Genomic DNA, 23,814 nt, shown 5'->3' with positions numbered 1-23,814 from the left:
ACATAAATGCAAATTCATTTTTAAAACTCTATATGACCGTGGCTAGGCTGGTATTCGATCACATAGCCTTTGGAATAAAACACTGTTACTAGAATACTTGTTTTGCATTTATGAGAACGATATTAAAAGTGTACAATAGTATGCACCCTGTTTGATTTACGTGATCAATGCGGCGTTCATTTTGTGCACGTAATTTGTATTTGAATTTTTGTAGACCGGCGTTCGTCATTAGCAAAACCTCTCCTTCTTGTACATATAGGTAGGTCTGATCAAACTCTAGTCTACGAATATTAAAGGGACATTCCTGAGTTGCTGCATTGCTGCATTGTAAGATGTTTCCGACTAATAAAATATTTCTTCGATTAAACTTACATATTAAATATATTTTCTTGTTTAGAATATCAGTATCTGTATATTCAATGTGTTTCTGGTTGTCTTAATAGGGGCCTATTTGTAAGAAGCCCAAACTGGATTTTGTCTTCAAATAATTTCGTATGTACGAAAAAACATATTTTAGCAAAATAAAATGACATTTAACCTAGTAAGAATATTAGAATGATCAGAAACACGTTTAATATACAGCAACTAATATTTTATGCAGAAAACATATATTTGATATGTAATTACAATCGTTAAAAAGTCTCTGTTTGTCGATAACATCTTAAAAATTGCAGCAAACTCAGGAATGTCCCTTTAAAAGTACCCTTAAAAAGAAGAAAAGAGAAAAAGAAGAAAATAATAATACTAAAAAAGATATGTAAAAATAAAATTACATCCCATGGTATTGTATAATTTTTGGTATCTATAACTTATATACACATTTGAACTTTTCAAATGGGTTGTAGGAGGACAAATTGAGCTATTAACAGTAGTTCCACAACTTACATACATAACGCCATGGTATAATGTGCTACTTTGTCTATAGGAAAGTACATATAAAAGATTCCTTGCTATTAAACTAACAACGAGTTTCTTGTATAATACGCTAAACCGAGTGTGATATCAACGTATTTGTTGTCATGTGGTATTGTAACACTTCCAGGACAAACAAGAACTAGAACGCGAGATACCAGAACTAGAAGATTATTTTATTTCATCGATTTTGTCACTGCAGCATAAATACATGTAATAAAAGTGGATTTTCAAACAGTGGCATTTCGTAACCTTATACAATTTACATTAAATACTATTTTGATCCGTTGTGCCCCAGCTCCAAACATCTGAGACACGTTTAGGAGAGCGAGCGATAACACGACACGACTTGTTCACGAGCGCTCGCCCTCGTCGGCACGATGACCTCTTGCATTTTTATATTGACGTTGATCATCAATTACTTTTTGCATTTACCATAGTTTGACACCCAACAGCCGATGTATTTTTCGTGCTGGGGTGTCGTTAAACATCTATTATATTCTATTATATTCTATTCCTCGGCACGTCACTAGTAAAATATGCCTAGATGCTACGTAAATCCATGGAATATGGGGGGGGGGGGGGGGGGGGGGGGAGACGACATTCTTCCCTTCTTTTCCTATCAGCGCCCAACTACTGGCATGTTCTGTCCTGTCTTGGAAAATGCATAAAAAGATCCCTTGCTGCTAACAGAAAAATGTTGTGGTACAAATTACCAAATGTTTGACATCCAATAGCCGACGATTAATAAATTGGTGTGCTTTAATGGTGTCGTTAAACAAAACAAACTTTGGTTATTCATCTAAATTAGTATGTTAACTTAGTGTAGATGTAATTTCATGTCAAATAGTAAAAAATATATTTTAGAAACAAATTATATTTTTGAAAAGTAATTGTCATTGTACTAGTAATACAGAAATCCCCCCCCCCCCCAAAAAAAAAAAAAAAAAAAAAAACCATTAAAAAAAAAATGTTTTAATTAGTTACACTTTTATGCTAATCTCCTGACGGTAAATGTTTTTTTCTCCCATACTCACGCCTTAAAAGTGAAAATAAACAACTCAGCTTGATTTGTAGTAAGAAGAAATCAAACACATGAAACTATTAAATTGCGAAGCTCCTCAGTGAAGCATAAAATTTATTTGCCAAATTGATCTACGTTTGAACTGAAATCTCGTAAATCTTTAAAATATTACCGGCCTCGGTGGCGTCGTGGTAGGCCATCGGTCTACAGGCGGGTAGGTACTGGGTTCGGATCCCAGTCGAGGCATGGTATTTTTAATCCAGATACCGAATCCAAAACCTGAGTGAGTGCTCCGCAAGGCTCAATGGGTAGGTGTAAACCACTTGCACCGACCAGTGATCCATAACTGGTTCAACAAAGGCCATGGTTTGTGCTATTCTGCCTGTGGGAAGCGCAAATAAAAGATCCCTTGCTGCTAATCGGAAGAGTAGCCCATATAGTGGCGACAGCGGGTTTCCTCTCAAAATCTGTGTGGTCCTTAACCATGTCTGACGCCATATAACCGTAAATAAAATGTGTTGAGTGCGTCGTTAAATAAAACATTTCTTTCTTTAAAATATTATAATGATTTCAATTCTAGTTATGGTTTTCGTTTTTAAAATTTGTCAAAAACTGTGTTGATAGATAGTTCTGTGCTATGTGTAGGTTTTTTTTTACACTTTAATAGGTTTTGGTTATTTTATGTTGCTGTGCCTCAATGGGTCTGTCACAGCTATTTATACTATCTCTTATGAATAATTTTACAATCTTTGTGTTGATGTTGATAATCAATTTTCATCAAGTTACTTTTGTTTGACACCCAATAGCTAATACATGCTTTTGTGCTTAGTTATCATTAAGTATTGATTGATTGATTGGTTGATTGGTTGATTGATTGATTCAGTCAATCTTTCTTTCGTGCTTTCGTCCGTCCGTCCGTCCGTTCAATCATTCATTCGTCAGTTCGTTCATTCATTCTTTTAAGATGCCATGTTACACGGTCGACATTCAAATATTCTGACTTTGCCAGAAATCTTGTGCAAAGAAATTTATTTCAGACATATTGTATTAATTGTAAACACAAAAGAGGGTTGGGCACCTGTTTTTCGTAATCTTGTTTTACAATCATATGCACGCTAAGTCTCTCTTTCTCTCTCTCTCTCTCTCGCTATTTTCTGTTTGTCTGTCTGCCTACTAGTTCCGTAATCACCAGATTACATTGTATGTATGTTAGTTGTTGCAGCACGTAACGACTATAAAATATTGCTGTACGGAGATGCTTCAGACATGACTACCTTCGGTTGATAATATTCCATTGTGCTGATACCTCGACACAGCAGAAAATCGAAATTATCAAATTAAATTCATTGAGGACAGCAAACAAAACCTCCTTCCATCCAGAATCGGTTTTTGCCAAGTTGAGGACTGGTGGACAATGCGGGTGGTGAAAACATGAAAGCATTCAGTGCCTGCCGGTTCGATACTACTCCGTGACATTACCTGCATTTACCAAGGATGCGTTGGTGAAACTGAAGACGGCTTTTGCAGAATTTATCCTTCGCGTTTGCTATTTTTTCGCTGTGAAACTGAAACGAGTTTCTCAGCAGGCCATTGAATGATCGAGTATTTCTCCTAGGTGTTCCTGTTGGTCCGATCCATTCTCCATGGTTGGTGTACGAAGTCTGCAAGTGTTTTATCAAAGGAAAACAAACCATAGCCTGTCTGTCACAAACCTGACACGCCATTCACCGCGGCATTAAAACTATGTTTCCATCACTGGCATGTTTACATTGGCATTGGCCAATCGGCTAGCGGCAGGGCGAGAAAGATATCGGCAAATTCTGGAGAACAGCCAATTAAACAAATAGTTTCCATGCAGTGACATTGCCGTGGTCGCGCCCTCTGTTGGGCGGGGGGCGTTACCACCCGGCTACCTTCCAAAGTAAGATACAATTAAAAAGTGTAAAAATATGAGATAGCACTTTACCACACCACCAAGAAGTAGCAAGAGTCGGAAGCGGTATAATATAATACATTTAATAGTACGTGGAGAATGAATTCGATGACGTTGTATCCCCTCACGGAGAAGGGGAGTCGCAAACCCAAGTGTGCGCGCTGTCGTAACCACGGCATGGTGTCGTGGCTGAAGGGCCACAAGCGCCACTGCGGCTACAAGGACTGCAACTGTCCCAAGTGTAACCTGATCGCCGAGAGGCAGAGGGTTATGGCTGCCCAGGTCGCTCTCAAGAGACAGCAGGCGGCCGAGGACGCCATAGCCATGGGCCTGAGGGCCTGCGTCACGGAGGCGCCCATTCCGGTGATGACGGCGGGGCCGCTGTGGGGCCCGGGGACCGTAACAGCGCCGCAGATAACGGAGCACGAACGGTCGTCGGCGACGTCAAGGCCGGACGAGACAGGTGAGACGTCGGCATTTTATAGTCACACACACACAAAAAGTGCTTACCGTACGCGTAATGTCCGCAAACAAGACAGACCGCTTCCCCGAGCCCAGTAAATACTTGGACAAATAAGAGCTGTTTGTTCGCACATGCTCTATAACTGGTTTCAACCACAGAGCTGTTTTCTTACCGACTATAAAAGACGTATCAAATATTTGGTCTCATTCAAACCCGTACCCGAAATATCCCAGACGCCGAAGTTACCCGTGGTCTGTGCAAATTGACAGTGTTCGTGCAGAAAGTGACAGTGCATGTATTTTAGATAGTAGTATCCGATTGAAAATTAAACTGTTCATTTGTAAATTAGTTGTTAATTTCAAAAGTTAACACACTTCTATTCACAATAAAATAAGACAAAGTTATTACAACGCAATAGTGTAATTCAGTTATGACTAACAGAAAAGTTAAATTTATCAAAACAGAAAATATATAAGTTTAGGGTAAACCGATTTTAAAAAACCTAAAATATACTTGTATAAGATCTGTTTTCACTCAATATAACGTTTTAATTATATATATTATAAATGTGTTTTTTTACTTTTCTTCGAGATTAATATTAATATGTTTTTAAATCGCATTCACACTGCTACGGCAAGTATTTACAACTGAATTATTTAAATAGTTTAAGTTCTCAAAGAGAAACAAAAATAAATGCCACGATTCTTTGGTGGTATATAATGTATTTTAACTAATCTTGAATACTTCAATAGCATACCCCATGAACGAAATTAAGCATTTAATGTAAGTCGCAATTAATGTTACTTCAATTCTCGATACAAAACCTAGTTAAAGAAACGTATATACTTCATATTCCGATTATATATTAATATTAATGATCAACTGTAGTACTCAGAGACCAAAACTAACGTAAATTATGTTGACCGTTCTAACATTTATTTGTTAACCTGGAAGAAATTAAATTCGTGATAATAATGTTTTGCGTCTATTTTAACACACACACACAGAGAGAGAGAGAGAGAGAGAGAGAGAGAGAGAGAGAGAGAGAGAGAGAGAGAGAGAGAGAGAGAGAGAGAGAGAGAGAGAGAGAGAGAAAAGACTGACTGACTCCATGTACATGTTTAAAACATCTGTAGCCGTATATCTATAAATACTAATATATAATTATTTACATAACATTGTGATTGATTTATTCAGACTCGATCATTAATTTGTGTTGTAATTTCCCGCATGATAATGCACGACAAGAGGTAAAGGTTGTGTCCCCATAAAACAAACAATTATTTATAAATAAATAAGTAAATAATAAAAATAAATAAATAAACACTTATTTTAATAGTTATTTGATTAAATGTTTTGTTATATTAACCTGTATATGTATGTTTTCAAATAATAACATTATTAGTATTTTACTTTTTTGAATTGTCAAGATTTGCTTTTAAAAATATAAATACAAAAGGGAAACGTTTCAAGGTGCTTTCGCATTTTTTTCTTTTTTCATATTTTAAGGATTAAATTTATTTAGTGTTGTGTGTTACTATTAACGATGTACAATGTGATCATGCATATGTTCCTCTTTATTTTAGAATTGTAATACTAATAATATTAACATAAAACACTATAAATCATTTTCAAAATAGCTACTTGAATTTGTAAAAATGCTTAACTCATAAGCTAAATTGTTTACAATTTGATAAATAATGTTATGATAATAACATTATTTATAAAATTGGAAGCAATACCGTTGTTCATATAGATACAACTTAATTATCATCAATAATTATTATACATAAATTATACACAATTAGTTTCCATTGAAATTATTTGTGAAAATACTCACAAGTTCTAGGCACATGTACAAAACAATATTATTTTTACAAATGAAAAATATAATGTGTGTATGACTAACAAGAACGTGTACATGCCATTAGCAAACTAGCGATGTTATTAAACATAATATCTATATTAATCTACTAGTATATTAATTGAAAGTTGTTTTGTCGTACAAAACGTATTACTACTAATTCGTTTACTAACCGAGGTATTTTAATCTGGTGACTTTGTCAACGCCTAAACCCGCGCTGAAAATAATAGTTTAAAAATTAAAATAAAATAAAAACAATTGCAAGTATATTTCTCCGTTCAGTATAGAAAAAAGAAGAAACAAATTAAATTCATGTATGTAATATTTATGTATTTTATCAGAACTATTCATCGAATTTGGCAAAATCTGTTTAGCTAAAATATATACGCTACAACGTTATAAATATGTGATATAACTTATTTATTTAATCTTCATTTATGTTAGGTTTTCCTTCTGCTAATAACAAAAGAATTACGGTTACAAGAAACAAATTAAGTAATTAAAAAAATATGATCTTTTTGGGAAATGGAGTTAATAACATTTATGTGTATTTTAGATTATGTAAGAGAAGAATAATGAGTAAAATGGTTTACAATTATAGCTACTGCACAATATCTCTATATAATTGACTTACAACACATTTAAATTATTTATATTTTGTTAATTATAAAGGAACTAAGCTTTACTAACAATTATATATAATACTCTGAACAACAACAACAACAACAACAACAAACCGATAATATTTTAACACATATTTTTCCACGATACAATTAATCCGATAAATCGACAGTGAAAACGGACCCATAATGTTCACAAAACATTGATAATTTTAACAGACACAAAAACTAATGGAATTAAAACTAAAGAAATTAAAGAAAACTAAATTAATAGTCGCGTTTCTTTTGTGGTTCAGTACATATTCGTAACGCACAAATAGCGATATAACGGTATAATAATATACAAAAGTACAATTATTTTATGAAAGGAAACAGAATGCATAAACGTGTAGTTTTGTTTGATGTTTATTGCCCCTAGAAAATAACACGTTGGTAATGTTACGGTCTTTGTCCTACTTCAGAAGATATTTTTGACGATCCAACCACTATTTATCAAACTTAATCTAGTCGCATTTACGCTAGTAAATGATATACGTTTTTCTATATTGCAATAAATTATCCCTTAATTATGATTATGATGTTGCGCTTATTGTCGTTAAATCCATTCCAGATAATTAAATGTATAAAATATATTGCTTAATTATTTTATGGTTTTGTCTTGCGGGAGTGACAATGCTAAGACTAAGTGGTTTATATTGATTATTTCTAAATATTTAACTACTTGTATTACAATTCTGTGAAATGTAGTTAGAATTTTGCCAAAGAAAAATCCACACAAAACCCCAACTGTATCATTAATAATTATTTTCTTTAATTTCTCTTATTTAATTTTTTTTTATAATTAACAGTTTGTAAGATCAGTGAAATATAACTTTTATGTTCTTTCTGCAATTGTACAATTTAGAAATATAATATTATAAACAAATAAAATTTAATGGAGTTTGAACTAATGAAGAAATAAAGTAGGTCTAAATGTGAACAATATTCGGCATCCACTATTAACATTATTACAGTTGCATTATAATTCTTATTGTTATTCTTGAAAATAAACTTTTATGTATTATAACGTAAATACAGTAAGGGCAAAGGAACAAATCCTAACTGGAAATAGTACATTCAGAAACATACCAACGATAGTTTGCATAGACTGGTACAGTAACATTTGGTAACCACTTGGTGAACGTCAGAAAGTGATTGTTTATTGACAACGCTTAAATGTATTGCGTAACACCACCACTGACACAGTCGATTAAACAGTAAATGTTAAACGTATGGGACTGTGACGTCACCTTTCTTTGTGGAAAGACGTTTACATAGCTGTTTAAATGGTGCAAGATGTTTTATCATGTAGCTTTTGTTTACGATTGGGTGCTATATGCACACATTTATACCATTATTCTGAGATTGCTTTTAAGTGTGATATATTTTGTGATGTTAAAATTATATTAAGTGATGTATGGGTATGTAGGCCTATTATGTTATATATAAATTACAAACTAAAACCAAATAATAACAACAAAACATATAGTTATAGAAAAACCTGAAACCCCCCCCCCCCCCCCCCCGAATTAATATTTGGTCTGCAAATAACGTTGATAAATATAGTTAAAATATTTGAAAGAATTCAACATTTAACAGTTACAAAATAAATTATGTTGGTTCCAATTACGTAATTCAACGTTTGTACCGTTTTTGAACACGTGTGCACATGAAAAACGAAATTTGAAGCAAAATAAGCTTGATAAAATTTAAAAAAAATGCTTGATAAAATTATAAAAATGCTTGATAAAATTATAGCCATGAATCTAACAGGAGATGTAATAAAATAGTAAACATAAGTAACGGTACTAGAGATTCCCTTTGTAAAATACATAAAGACACCATGAGTTTTTCCCAATGTATATGATTATACAAGCAATTTTAGTATTAAATATTGTACCGTAATATTGGCATCCGCGGGATCGTTTCCGGAGGATGTTAGACAAGATTTTCTCCACCCCAAATATCCCAAAATTCGATTTGCTAGGCTTAATATTCGAATATTTTTCTTAATGCTTATCATACGCCACTCACCAATTGTAACCTTTTCATGTAGAATGTTACAAGAACATCTCACAATAGTTTGCATTGCATTTGTAAAATATTATTTTTATTATCTTAAATGCATTTGAAGTTATAAACCTGACAAAACTAAAAACATCAAACAACGAAATATTTGCAGATTACATTTAAAAAAATTATATTTAGCAATATATTAATAATGAACATATATATTAAAAATGTGGAAGTAATAAATTGTTTTCGATTTAAAAAAAATAATATGTAGGCGAATATAGTACAGATATAATATTTTACCTGAACTCTAGGGGTGACTATAATAATAATAATTAAATAAATTGTTAAAAAGCCAACCTAACCTAATTTTATCCCCGGCATGTTCCTGAAAACGCACAATTCTTTTTAAGCCTGAACATATTTTGTGTTATTTTTTTCAACTTTTGACTGACGTTTAAAGAACCATAAAAAAAAGAAGAAGAAAAAAAGCATACTAATTTACAAACAAAAATCGTTTCACCCAGTTTGAAAATTCATGTTTAATAACATATTTTTCTTTCAAACAATGACTTTTCCGTAATAATATCAGACCACCGTCAGCACTTGGCAATTTGTTTTTCAATTTCTTAACTTTAAATAAAATAAATATTAGCCATAAAATGTACAAAAACGAATAAAGTTGTCACCATTAGACAAACGTCTGGTGGCGACAATAATACTAACAAATCATTTTGTCTTATCATTTTGTCATTTTGTTTTAGAAAAAAAGAGAAAATATTTCGTTAAAAAATCTTTTACTTTTTGTTCGCGTTGGCCTTTTAAATAATTTGTTTTTAATCCATTCACCTACATATTTACGACAAACAAACCCAAAGTCAAGATGTATGATATCATCAAAGAACTATTAACGTCAATTCGAAAAACAAACAAAAACAATAAACAGTTATTTTGTTGTATTACTGTGAACTATACAACTTTTTACAAACATAATTTAAAAATAAAATACATTGCACTACGTCAACAGTACAGCTTTCTCGTATTTTAGAAAAAACTATCAATTGTAAAAGCATTTCCTTGACACGTGGCTATCGTTGGGAGCGAGAGGAAGTGATTCGACGTAACCGTCGGGGCGCACTGTAACATTGCGTTAAGTTGGTCGTCAAGACGCGGCGTCGATGGCGGTAGAAACAATAACTAAGGGCGCCGGGGGTGAGCAAAAAAAGGCCTGCCCCTCCCAGTTACCACCCGGGTTTCCGTAGATTGTTTATAGGAACAATAATCACGTGACTTCCAAGTGCGCACGGGTGATTCGCGGCCCACTAGATTAAAACAATTGGCTGTTTCACCATTTTCTTTTAAATGATACCTTGTAGATTCTTCATTAGTTGTTTTTTTGCCTGAGATTGAAGAATCTGTCTGATACAGAGATATGATATTGAAGCCGGTCATAATTTTGTCGCAGACGCACATTTATTTCAAAATTAAAATAGTTGAAGAACATAGATTAAAGTTTAATCCACAAATGATTACACAGGGTGTGTAATGGGTGACACAAAGAAGGAAATGTTGCATTTAACCACGCACTCAACACATTTAACTTACGGTTATGAGACGTCGGACATATTGTTAAGGACCACAAAAATAATTATAGAGAGGAAACCCACTGCTACCACTGCATGAAATACTCTGTTTCGATTAGAGGCAGGACGTAGCTCAGTGGTAAAGCGTTCGCTCGATGCGCGGTCGGTCTGGGATCGATCCCCGTCGGTGGGCCCATTGGGTTATCTCTCGTTCCAGCCAGTGCACCACGACTAGTATATCAAAGGCTGTGGTATGTACTACCCTGTCTGTGGGATGGTGCATATAAAACATCCCTTGATGCTAATCGAAAAGAATAGCCCATGAAGTGGCGACAGCGGGTTTCCTCTCTATATATGTGTGTGGTCCTTAGCTATATGTCTGACGCCATATATCCGTAAATAAAATGTGTTGAGTGCGTCGTTAAATAAAACATTTCCTTCCTTCCTTCCTGTTTTGATTAACAGCAAGGGCTCTTTTATATGCACTACTCCACAGACGGGACAGAATCTATTACAACCTTTGTTACTCCAGTTGTCGAACGCTTTATTACTGTCTTGTAGTTGAAACAGTTAAAACTTTGACACCACTAGAGCACATTGGTTAATTAATCATTAGTTACTGGATGTCAGACATTTGGTAATTTTGACTCGTCTTCAGAGAAAACACGCTACATAGTTTTACTTAGCAGCATGGGATCTTGTATATGCACTTTCCCACACACAGGACAGCACACATATCTGGTGCTCTGGATGGGACGGGAAAAAATATCAGAAAATGGGCCCACCGAGGAGGTTCGACCCAGCGACCGAAGCACCTCGGGTAAGAGCTCCACCAAGTGAGCGAGCTCCCGCCCGCACTGGGCTACGTCCCGCTCCTACAGTGAGTGAATGTAATTGAAATATTTGAAATGATTAACGATCCGTTGGAGTATGTTTACCCATAGCCGTTTGGAATGACACTTTGATCAACGATTACGCCCTGCAATGTTTTAAAAAATATAGAGTATAAAGTGGTTCTGTGGTTCATATTTCATTAGACGTGAATATTATCACGTTACATTTTTGACGATATTTAAAATATACCCTCCCCAAATAACAACTTTTTCTCCTACCATCTCTGATATAAACTATATGTCGCCCCATAACAGAACTCCTACGGTGTGGTTGCCCCCCCCCCCACCCCGCCCCCCAGTATAACATTCTAGCTACGCCAGTAAAATACATTAAGGCGGGACCTGGCCTAAAATGAGTGGGGTGACAGTATAACAAGAATGAAGGCACAGCAATAGAGCATCTTCTATAGCTAGACAAAAAGGGCATGTTTAAAACGTATAAATTGTTACATAAGATATTATCAATTATGTTTTAATCGCACAAGCATAACCAATATTGCTAACGCAGAATAGAATATCTAGAATATATCTTTAAAAGTAGACTCGCTTTAACATCTAAACAAAAACTTCTTTTTTTAAACAATTGAAAAAAAAGAAGAAAAAACGAAAAAAAACCCGAAGCAAATTGCAAAAAACAACAACAAAAGAACAACCAACAAACATAAAAACCCAAAACAAAACAAAAACAAAAGTTAAAAAACAACAACAAAAAAACAACAACAAAAACCCCCCAACCCCACAACCCCAAACTCCCCAATAATAAACAACAAAAAAACTTCCAAAAGAAATTTACTTTTAATTTGATACAGGAGTATTACTGAATAAATAAATGAATGAATAAATGAATAAATAAATAAATAAATATAAAAAACAAGAAAACACCCAAAACTCTTCATATTAATAAACATCATCGTCATCGTCGTCGTCATCATCATCATCATCATCATCATTGTAGTCATAATAATAAAAATATACAATATCGTCAAGACTGCTGTCTTACTTTGTACAATATAACTGACTGACTGCACACATGGATTTATGTTTACTAAACACGGGCGGAAACACTGCCGTAAGTGGGACTGGACGGTTATAGTTACATTAACTCCAGACTTTACGACTTTCGTCAGTATATCAGCCATTACGGCGCTAAGGGCGTGGAGTCGACGTGTATATAGATATTATAAACACACACGAGGGAGCAATTCATTAGCTCTAACAGTAAAAGCAATAAATATTTATGAAATGAGACAGTGGATGTTGACATGGTCAAGTCTGGACAGAGAATAGTATGTACACTCTAACCAGCCATAAAGGACATCTTGTATAACAAACACATTATCTACAAACGACATTACATCAAAAAAAGAAAGAAAGAAAGAAAGAAAGAAAGAAAGAAAAAAAAAAACGGCGTATATTTTAATATATCTTTTTTTCCTTGCAAAAATTAATTCGGTATATAGACTAAACTGGCCTAAAATTGTTCGCAAGAGATTGATAATTTTAATACACAATCCTCTTACCCCCACTAACTAACGAGATTCAAACTGAACAATACCCCCCCCCCCCCCCAAACAACAACAACAACAACAAAAAACCCACTAAAACAAAACCCAAAGAAGTAAATAATCGCGTTTCTTTTGTTGTTCAGTATGTATATATATATATATATATATATATATATATATATATATATATATATATATATATATATATATATATAGATATATATATATATATTACTTTCTATAGAGGTCGAAGTTTCTATTCCCTGCATGTGGCTTTTACTATCGGGTGTAAGTGTATGTTGTAGATGTTTGCCCATGGACTAAACTCTTCAGAAAGAACTCTGTTCTGTTAGACGACCCGTAGATCCACCAGACATGACAATTACACGTGTTGTATTGACTCATATGTCTCTCATGTTTCCATGCCTGTTCGTCACCGCCCTTAATTGTTGAAGAAATTAGTCTTATGATCAATCGTCACACTATTGAGAGATTGACATGTTATCGTTTTCTTTCCTAGAAATCGCAAAATGACATCCTTAATCAGACCACTATGCTTCATTACAATTGCAACGTGTATTCATTGCGCAGTTTTTATAATTATAATAAATGTAGAACTGAGAAATACTTGATTTTTTTTTCAAATAACATCATAAACGAATCAGTTTAATTACTTATACTGATTTCTTAAAAACGAGTACATGTAAATGCCCCATACTTGACATACCAGAGACACTGATATGTACTGTTCTGTCTGTGGGGATTTTATAAATGCATATGCATATAAAAGATTCCTCGCTGCTGTTTTTGTAGGAGGAATCTATTTCGACCAATAATTATATGCTAAACAGGAGAGTCCAAACACATGTGCCGTGGTGTCGTTAGCCAGACATTCCGTTTCTTTCTACAAGTGTTTATACCGATAAAAATAACATTTTAATTCTTGTCCATACTGGATCTAGAAACAGGTTCGTAAAGAGCAAGCTGGTTTTAAAGGAAAGGAAAGGAATGTTTGTTTAAACAGCTATTCTACTCCTATTGCTGAAGTAGCTGGTGATCTGTTATAAGCTCTGTCTCACAGACAGGGCAGTCTGTGATGAACTATTCGTGGAGCACTCTACCGAATGAGCTAAACTCTGCCCTCATGGTGTGAACATCAAACTGCAAGAAAATAACAGATGAATAAAAAAAATATGATAGAAAAGTTATGATTTGTGATGAACTATTCTCATGTGAACGAAACTGAACGACAATCATAAAAGCATCAGTAAAAAAAACGTGGCATTTCCAGCAACATGGCGCGATAAAGGTCATACATGTTCCTGTTTCTGCAACGACGAAGTGAAGAAACAAGAAACAAAAACTGACTGGTTTCTTCTTCATATGTGCGTGCGTCTACTCTCTGAATATCGGAGGTCACTGTTTTGTATCTCGGATATTAGTTCAAATCGCGGCTTCCTTTAATCTTTTGTTGCAATTCCCCTATCACTTGCCGACTCCATTCTCCAGGAATCCTTTTCCGGCATCCAAGAAGGCTTGATAACGCTACAAAATACCCTCGCCTTTTTGTTTTCTCTCACAATTCGAGGAATTTGTTCGCAGAATCCTGCATGTGTCTACTGCTTCTTGTATCGCGACTGATACCAATTTGTTCCATATGCAGGAACCATTTACAACGCATTGTTCTGCATTTCTTCAAGATGGCCGTTTTCCGTATCGACAGGACCACCTCCACGTCACAGTAGGAGCTGAACAAGAACCAACTCCGTGGCTGTAACAGATATAATGTATTATAATGTAACATTAACCATTGCCACATAGAACTTGGAAAATAGAGGATCCCCCCCCCCCAAAAAAAAAACACCAACAAAACATCCCCAACACAAAACACAAAAGCCCCACAAAAACAACAACAACAACAAACAAACAAACAAACAAACAAGCCAAAACAACAACAACAACACAAAACAGACAAAAACAAACAAAATAAACAACAAAAAACAACCCCCAGAACACCAACAACAATGACCACAAACGTAAAGACGCCAAATGACAATTTTAATAAATATATAATTAATCGATTTTTCGTTGATGTCGGGGTAATGTTAACCATTCATTCGTACTGTCGTCCGTCCGTCCGTCCATTCATTATAATGCCTGTCTTCACTGTCATTTAACTCAGCAGCAGCCAGTGATATATCATTTTGGACTTCTTTCTCCTATATACATTCCAATATTAACCAGTGCCTCACGACTGGTATATCAAAGGCCAAGGTATGTGATGTCCTGTCTGTGAGAAGTGCATATAAAAGACTGATGGGAAAAAAATGTAGCAGTTTCCTCTAAAACTAAACATCAGAATGTTTAAATGTTTGACATCCAATAGCCGATGACTAATACATCAATATTCTCTAGATATGTCGTTGATCAAAATAAACTTTTAACATTTCAGTATCCAGTTTTGGACAATAATGTGTTTTTGAAGCAAAAGGATGCCATGAATCGAAATTTAAATACATGTACACGTGAAAAAAGAATGTTTAACGGCAACTCAGCATATTTCATCCAATAAATTATCAATTGCTGTTTTTCTTTCATCTTTACTCCCAGTGGTAAAACGCTCGCCTAATACGCGATCTGTCTAGGATCTATCCCCATCGGTAGGCCCATTAGGCAATATCTCGTTCCAGTCAGTGTACCACGATTGGTCTATCAAAGGCCGTGGTATGTGCTATCCCGTCTCTGAGATAGTGCATATAAAAGATCCCTTGCTAATAATGGAAAAATGTAAAGGGTTTCCTCTCTAAAACTAAGTCAGAATTATCGAATGTTTGACATCCAATAGCCGATGATTAATAAATCAATGTGCTCTATACTGGTGTGGTTTCTATGTTTTCTTCAATGTTTTGTATTTCAACCAAGTCTCGGGTATACTCCATTTTTGTCAATGAATTATATTATTGAAATTTTTCGTTTTTTGCTATTTCATACAGTTTCCGCTGATTTTATATCGGCGCAGGAAACAGAATATTGAGACTAGGCGCCTTAATCACAGAGCTCTCTTAAGCTCTCTAAAGGTAGTACTAAACCATATAACTTCCGGCTGGGTCAAAATTCGAGGTGCACCCAACTTTTGATAGAGAAGTGAACACCACAAGTCCTGTGATTGGTTATAAATGTGAGTGTGTTGGTTGTAAAAAAAATTAGTTTCATCTAGGCTAAAAATGTATGCAATTTTATTTCATCTAGTACCACTGTGTCAAGTAGCCTTGTGCTTGGAACATGTATGGGGTACCTGTCAAAAAAAGTACTCAAATTTTGTGCGGAACTAGGGTAGTCATAGACGCTACCCGTTATCTCAGAAATGAGCAGCTTGACACCCACTTTTTTGTGATTCACTTTAAGGGTGAGGGGTGGTAGTATTTATATCCGTGGCGTTTATGTCGATTGATACGTTGCAGGTAGGAGTTTTAGCCACGTATGTTACTATTGTCGTCTATGGGATTTGATTTGGTAGTATACACCCAATAGCACATATTCAGTGCATAATAAAAAATATTACGATTTTGTGATTCTATTTAATTAAACTATACTGGTTGATTAATTAGCTGTCACTGGACCACACAAGTTCACAATGACCTTGACCTTGACACTAATCACTGTACATGGCTCTGAATGGAGTTTGAATCAAAGTTAGCACTGAGGAAAGTTGGTTTTGGCCTATAATTGATACTGGAAATATTTCAATAATTTCTTTTTACATGGTATTTGACTTGCCATATACAACTGCTCTTAAATATGGTGTTATATATAGGCAACCTGAATTAAGATTTTAATAGCAATTTATTTCTATATTAAAAATAACATGTGTCAATAGTGGGTTAATGTCTTTAGTTTCCATTAACATAGTTAATTTTTCATGTATGAAATTCTGAAAACTCAAATTTGTAAGGAACTTGATTTTTATTGTCATTTTGACATATTTATAGGGTGCTAAGTTATATTTTAGACAAGTTTGTAGTTTTATGCAAAATTTAAAATAAATTTAAAGAAAAACTTCACCAAAGACATAATTAAATTTGTTGTCACTATTGTGCCTTCTGTTCTTAGTTATACATAACAATAATCTTGTTAAACATACCTTTAGATCTCCAGATCAAATATTTTTTTTAATAATCACTTAGTTTGCTCTCATGAAGACCATTTTAGGTTTATACTGGATTAGGAACCAATTATTTTCAGATTGATTATCTGGAGTAAGTTGGTAATTTATTTTATTGTTAAAGCTGTATTACCCAATGTTACTAGCTAAATAAAATGCTGGATTACTGATTGTAGAAATACATCCAATATACATATTGTATTGATCTGGATTAGAAAATAATGCAATAAAATAGATGTTCAGGTAATTATGTCATTTAAAAGTAGTTTTTTTAAAAGTAATTAATCAAAAATAAATGTGTGAAAGCTGGATGATAATTCCAGATATCACAAATATTAAAAGCTCCAACTACAGTAGGCTACAAATAAAATATAGTCAGGAATATGGGTGGCTTCCAATGGTTTTGATGGTTCATTATGAAAATCAGCATGGCCGATGGATTTGAAATTCCCACACCTGGTAACTTGAAGACGGCCACACCCTGCATACAGGATTTCCTCCCAACACTAATGTCCAGAACATTAAGTTATTACTTCATACAGGTACAGTCATGTTGGTGTTTCCTTCCTCAGACAGTGTATTTTGTTAATACTGATATTTCTTTGATGTACCTGTTCAGGTCTCCTAATCTAGGGGTCAGTCAAGTGCATGTGTTTTAATGGAATACTTTAAAGGAGTAGAGGTACTCTGACTATCTTTGTTGTCTCTACATAAATACCTGAGTACACACACCAAACTGACAGTAAATATCTTCAGGAGTTTTATTTTAAAACATTTTGTTGTTTAATATGACATATTGCATTTGTACAAAACTGTATACAATATATATGCCTTATGAGGTGTACATTATATTAGGTTGCACTGTAGAAACAACAGTTTCAGTGAGGCTGTCACTTTATGTCAGAATACACCAGATCCTGGTTGTCATAAAAACACATAGCTGGACACTTTTTGAAAAATGTATATTATCAGTATAGGTAGTACTAAACCAAATAACTTCCGGCTGGGTCAAAGTTCGAGGTGCACCCAACTTTTGATAGAGAAGTGAACACCACAAGTCCTGTGATTGGTTATAAATGTAAGTGTGTTGGTTGTAAAAAAAATTAGTTTCATCTGGGCTAAAAATGTATGCAATTTTACGTCATCTAGTACCACTGTGTCAAGTAGCCTTGTGCTTGGAACATGTATGGGGTACCTGTAAAAAAAAGTACTCAAATTTTGTGCGGAACTAGGATAGTCATAGACGCTACCCGTTATCTCAGAAATGAGCAGCTTGACACCCACTTTTTGTGATTCACTTTAAGGGTGAGGGGTGGTAGTATTTATATCCGTGGCGTTTATGTCGATTGATAAGTTGCAGGTAGGAGTTTTAGCCACATATGTTACTATTGTCGTCTATGGGATTTGATTTGGTAGTATACACCCTATAGCAACATCACAATGTCTGTGTATGACTTTTCGCAGTGCACTGCGTGATCACAAACTATTTTATTTAGCAAGAAGACAAATAATGTAATGAACGACAGAAGAAATACAAATATTAATATAGATTTCTTTAATTTATTTTAAATTATTCACTTTGAACGCCATTAGTCTTTATATCTACTGAAATTATCAATATCTTGTGAACAGTTTAGGCCCATTTTGACAGCCTATATACCAAAATAATTGTATCCTAGTATTCGCGTTCCTCTTGTTGGTCAGTATATTTTAGGTTTGTTATCTCTAATACCATTATCCATCTTAAGTCTTCTCACTAAAGCGCTCGCCTGATGCGCGGTCTGGGGCGAGACGTAGCCCAGTGGTAAAGCGCTCGCCTGATGCGCGGTCTGGGGCGAGACGTAGCCCAGTGGTAAAGCGTACGCCTGATGCGCGGTCAATCTAGGATCGTTCCAGCCAGTGCACCATGACTGGTATATATCAAAGGCCGTGGTATGCGCTATCCTGTCTGTGGGATGGTGCGTATAAAAGATCCCTCGCTACTAATGGAAAAATGTAGCGGGTTTCCTCTCTACGACTGAGTGAAAATGACCATATGTTTGACATCCAACAGCCGATGATTAATAAATCAATGTGCTCTAGTGGTGTCGTTAAACAAAACAAACTTGATGCGATCTCTGTTGGTGGCCACATTTGGGCTACTTCTTAATCCTGCTAGTACACCACAACTGGTATGTCAAAGGCCGTGGTATGTGCTATCCTGTAAGTGGGGTGGGGCATATAAATGATCCCTTGTTGCTAATGGAAAAATATAGCGGGTTTCCTTTCTAAAACAACATGTCAAAATTACCAAATTACGATTAATAAATCAATTTGCTCTAGTAGTGTTGAACAAAAACAAATTTTAACTTTAACTTTATGAACACAAAATTTACTTTCCTCACGTACAGACTCAAAATGCTTCATTACTCTTTGATTTTAAATATCTATAGTTACCACGATATGCGTATGATTTACTGTTTAGATACTGTTAAACACGTGATATAACACATCCCGAGCACACATTCCCAAACATGACGTCTAGAGACTGATCAACAGGGATGGAACAAACGTTGGGTTGTTTAGTTTTCATTCAACTTATTCAGCAGCAATTTAACAACTTCGGACAATTCAAAGGTTATTAGCTTAAATAATTAGAACTTTAATAAGTTTGTTAGAAAACTGTTGTTAATAATAATAATAATAATAATAATAATAATTAATATAAAATAAAATAAAATAAAATAAAATGAAAACAATAAAAAAAAGATATACATTAAAAACAGAATAAAATATACAAATTTAATTTCTAGGTAAAGCCAATTCCCTTTTAGTTCCAGATTATTTTCAACAGTTGAGTAAACTGCAAATAAGTAACGATCACACACCCATCCCCCATCCCGAAACAAAAACCCACAACCAAACAAACAAAAACAAAACCCAAGTAAAACGTAAAACACCTCAGTAAGAAGATTTAAAAAACTTTATTGTATGTAAAGATTCCATGTACGGAACTTGTATGCAAATCATGTTACATATATGTAGAAACAAAACACATACAAACATTATATTATTCTAAATGACTAAATGACTAATTATTGGCAATGCATATACAATCATGAATAAACTTGCATACCTCACCAGCGCAGGCTGTATTTTGGTTTGCATAATGAATATAACTTTTACTTGCGTACTCATACTTGTAAATAGGTAATTATGGAAAGTTGGATATGCATATAATTTGTAGTATTCGGTGGGAAAATGGTATTCGAATATTCTATGGAAATGACAAGCGAATATTCGAATACTAACTAAACTAAATAACAACCGACCCAAACTAACGTTTATTTATAAAAATAGCTGGTTAATGAACTATTAATACCCACCCTCCCCTCCCCCCCCCCCAAAAAAAAACAAGAAAGAAAGAAAGAAAAAACAAAAAACGAAAAACGAAAAGGAAAAACGAACAAGAAAGTGACTACAGAAAACAAATAAAAGTCATAAGTGACTGCATGGTAGCTAATCTAGCTCTACATTATGACTTCTCGTCTAGTATTATTTAATTATAAATTATGAAAAACCCTAAAACAGTATGGCCAAAAAAAAAAGAATAAAAAAAAAAAAGAATTGAAAACCATTTTTTTCCAAAAAAGCTAAAAAGTGCGAAGGAGAAAAATCAATTCACAATACTAGATATTTTTTAAAAATATAAAAATAGCAAGGATTTTCAATAATAGTGTATTACCCCCCCCCCCCCCCCCCCCCAAAAAAAAAAAAACAACCCACAAAAAATCCCCCACACCTATCATACCTTTCATTTTAAAAACGCTAGGATTAGTTCAATATAATATTATATATAATATATTTTCTTCTAACGTTTTTAATATTTGGATTTTTTAGATTGCAAAAATAAAGGTATTCATCATCAATATCAGTATTACAAAGTTTACATAGCTATTTTCTTTAGGAATGTTAAACCATCTACCAATTTTGATCGGTAATTTTAAATTTATTTTGGCACGACAAGTTTAGTAATTTTTCCCAACAACCAACCCACACCCCAATATTCGAATACTTTAAAATACTATTCGAATATTTCGAATAGCAAATCAGCGAGCGAATATTCGGAACGAACTCTAATAATTTGACACGTTGCGTATTTTATTTCTTACGTATTGTGATATAATGATATTCATCTTTAATTAAACTGCAGTGACCGTTCTTCCACTGGAGTGTAGGGGTTTGTATGGCGCCCACTCTGTTTTCAGTTTGTGGTCACTGAGACGTAATTTAATAAATATTGCCTTACAGTGTAATAAGTATGGTTCTAGTTGAATATTCTGTCTGAATAATTTGTAAGTTTGAATCTTGTTACCGGATGCATCTCTTTTGACTGGGAGTACAATATTTTCTCTAAAAAAACATTGTGATATTTAGTTTTAATTACACTTAAGACATGAACGGGATAATTGACAATATCAATAAATAAATCTTTAACGACACCCGAGCGTGGAAACAAGCAGCTCGGCTGTGAAATAATGACATATGGACTTAAATTGGTATAAATATGATAATGTGAAAAAAGTACCAACATTCTACGACAAATATACTGAACAACACAAGAAATGCAAATATTATTTTAGTTTCCTTTAATTCGTTTAAAGTTATTCACTCTGAATCCCATTAATTCTTGTGTCTATTAAAATTGTCAATATCTTGTGAATTGTTAAAATCCCAGTTTGACAGTCTATTTACGGAATTAATTGTATGATGAAAATATACATGCACATGCATATATGTACAAAACTCTTCGCGTTACTTTTTTGTTCAGTACACAGTATGTAACACTTTTTACACGCGCAGTCGTACCATGTAGAGGGATATCAAGTCATACAGTACATCGTGTTATAATATATCCATAAACCCAGAATTACTTACGTCAGTGCTTAAGGTAAAATTAAAAACAACAACAAAACCTGCATATGTATTACGTCGACTGAAAGGTGCACTCACGTGGTAAACATTATAATTGAACCCGTACTATTACATCTCTGAAGTCATCGATTCAGACACGTGGGCCAAATTAAAAACCTCCCAAGTCGATCGCTGTTTTAGATTAAAACACAAAGTAGTAACGCAAACATAGATTAGTTTAAAACAAAACGTTTCAAAACAAACTCATCTGGTGACTATAAATACGAATGAATGAATGTTTAACGACACCCCAGCACGAAAAATACATCGGCTATTTGGTGTCAAACTATGGTAAATGCAAATAAATAAAGTGATGATCAACATCAATATAAAAATTCAAGGTTTAAACAAAAACAGTGTAAAGAACTGTGCAAAAATACAAATACAAATATCATAGAATTTTACGGACGCCGAATTTTACTCTAAACTTCAATTTGTGCTGTATTGGCCATTCTCAAAGAGAATGTTACACCCCTGCACCACGGTGAGGTTACAGCACACGCAGGGGACTATAAATACGTCTGTCGTGTTCATGTCTATTATAAATAAATGCGTATGCATACAGTAGACTATTATAAATAAATGCGTATGCGTGTAGGAGACTATTATAACTAAATTTGTATGCATACAGTAGACTATTATAAATAAATGCGTACGCGTGAAGGAGACTATTATAAATAATGCGTACGCATATAGGAGACTATTATCAATAATTCCGTACGCGTTAAGGAGACTATTATAAATAAATTCGTATGCATAGTATACAGTAGACTATTATAAATAAATGCGTACGCGTGAAGGAGACTATTATAAATAAATGCGTACGCGTATAGGAGACTATCATCAATAATTTCGTACGCATTAAGGAGACTATTATAAATAAATACGTACGCGATAATGATACTATTATAAATAAATGCGTATACGTATAGGAGGCTTATAAATAAATGCGTACGCGATAATGAGACTATTATAAATATATGCGTACACGTGTATATATCGTACTATTATAAATCAATGCGTGTGCATGTAGGTGACTATTATCAATCAATGCGTGTGCGTGTAGGTGACCTGTAAATAAATGCGTGTGCGTGTCCATGACTATTATAAATAAATGCGTGTGTGTAGATGACTTGTATATAAATGCGTGTGCGTGTAGGTGACTATTATAAATAAATACGTTCGCTGAATAGTGGGCGACTGTTGTAAATGCGTGTGTTTGTGAGTGACTTATACAAGAAAATTTCTGTATACATATGTAACAATAATCACTATTTCCATATACTTACCTTTTCTGACACCCAATAGCCGAGGTGTATTTTTGTGTGCTGGGGTGTCGTTAAACATTCATTCATGCGACAATAATAAACAAAATGGATGCGCATGTAGGTTCAGTTATAAACGAACACTCTGCGTATAGGTGACAGTTATAACTGAAATGTGCGCATGTTAATTCTTTTTTAGTAAAAGTACAAATTATGAATAAAAAGCCAGACACTATTAAGTTTTGACACAGGAACATGTATGATGTTAAGAACACTCAGTGTACTATATAACGTCTGTATCACAGAGTCAACAACTGCTGCATGAATTTACCTGGACAAGGTAAACGCGTCAAATATGACAAGTCTCCTCAAATACGCGCTGACACTGTATTTGATAACAGCCCTAAAAAGTATCAGAGAAAGCTTTTAAGGAAGCAAACAAACGAGCGCGCGGCGGTTGTTTCCCGGTATGACGTCTCTGACACGTCGTCGTATTCCCCAGGACCGCGTCCAGGCGTGTGTGTCTGTCTTAACGTCATACAGCACTGCTCAAAAGTTAGGCCCCCAAAACCCACGACACCCCCA

The 23,814-nt window shown here is 34.4% G+C and overlaps 1 protein-coding gene across 1 annotated transcript in view; it reads left to right on the top strand.

Annotated features, from left to right (window-relative positions):
- Positions 1-3,968: 3,968 nt before the first annotated feature.
- The window catches only part of LOC121374642 (doublesex and mab-3 related transcription factor 3, truncated-like), a 32,118-nt gene continuing 12,272 nt past the window's right edge, over positions 3,969-23,814 (top strand). Inside the window, exon 1 of the mRNA XM_041501750.1 lies at positions 3,969-4,312. Coding sequence (XP_041357684.1) covers positions 3,969-4,312 — 344 coding nt within the window. The remainder of the gene's footprint in view (positions 4,313-23,814) is intronic.

This window comes from Gigantopelta aegis, chromosome 6 (genome assembly GCF_016097555.1).
Source record: "Gigantopelta aegis isolate Gae_Host chromosome 6, Gae_host_genome, whole genome shotgun sequence".
NCBI classification, from domain to species: domain Eukaryota; kingdom Metazoa; phylum Mollusca; class Gastropoda; order Neomphalida; family Peltospiridae; genus Gigantopelta; species Gigantopelta aegis.
This window is presented reverse-complemented; position numbering and strand designations above follow the sequence as displayed.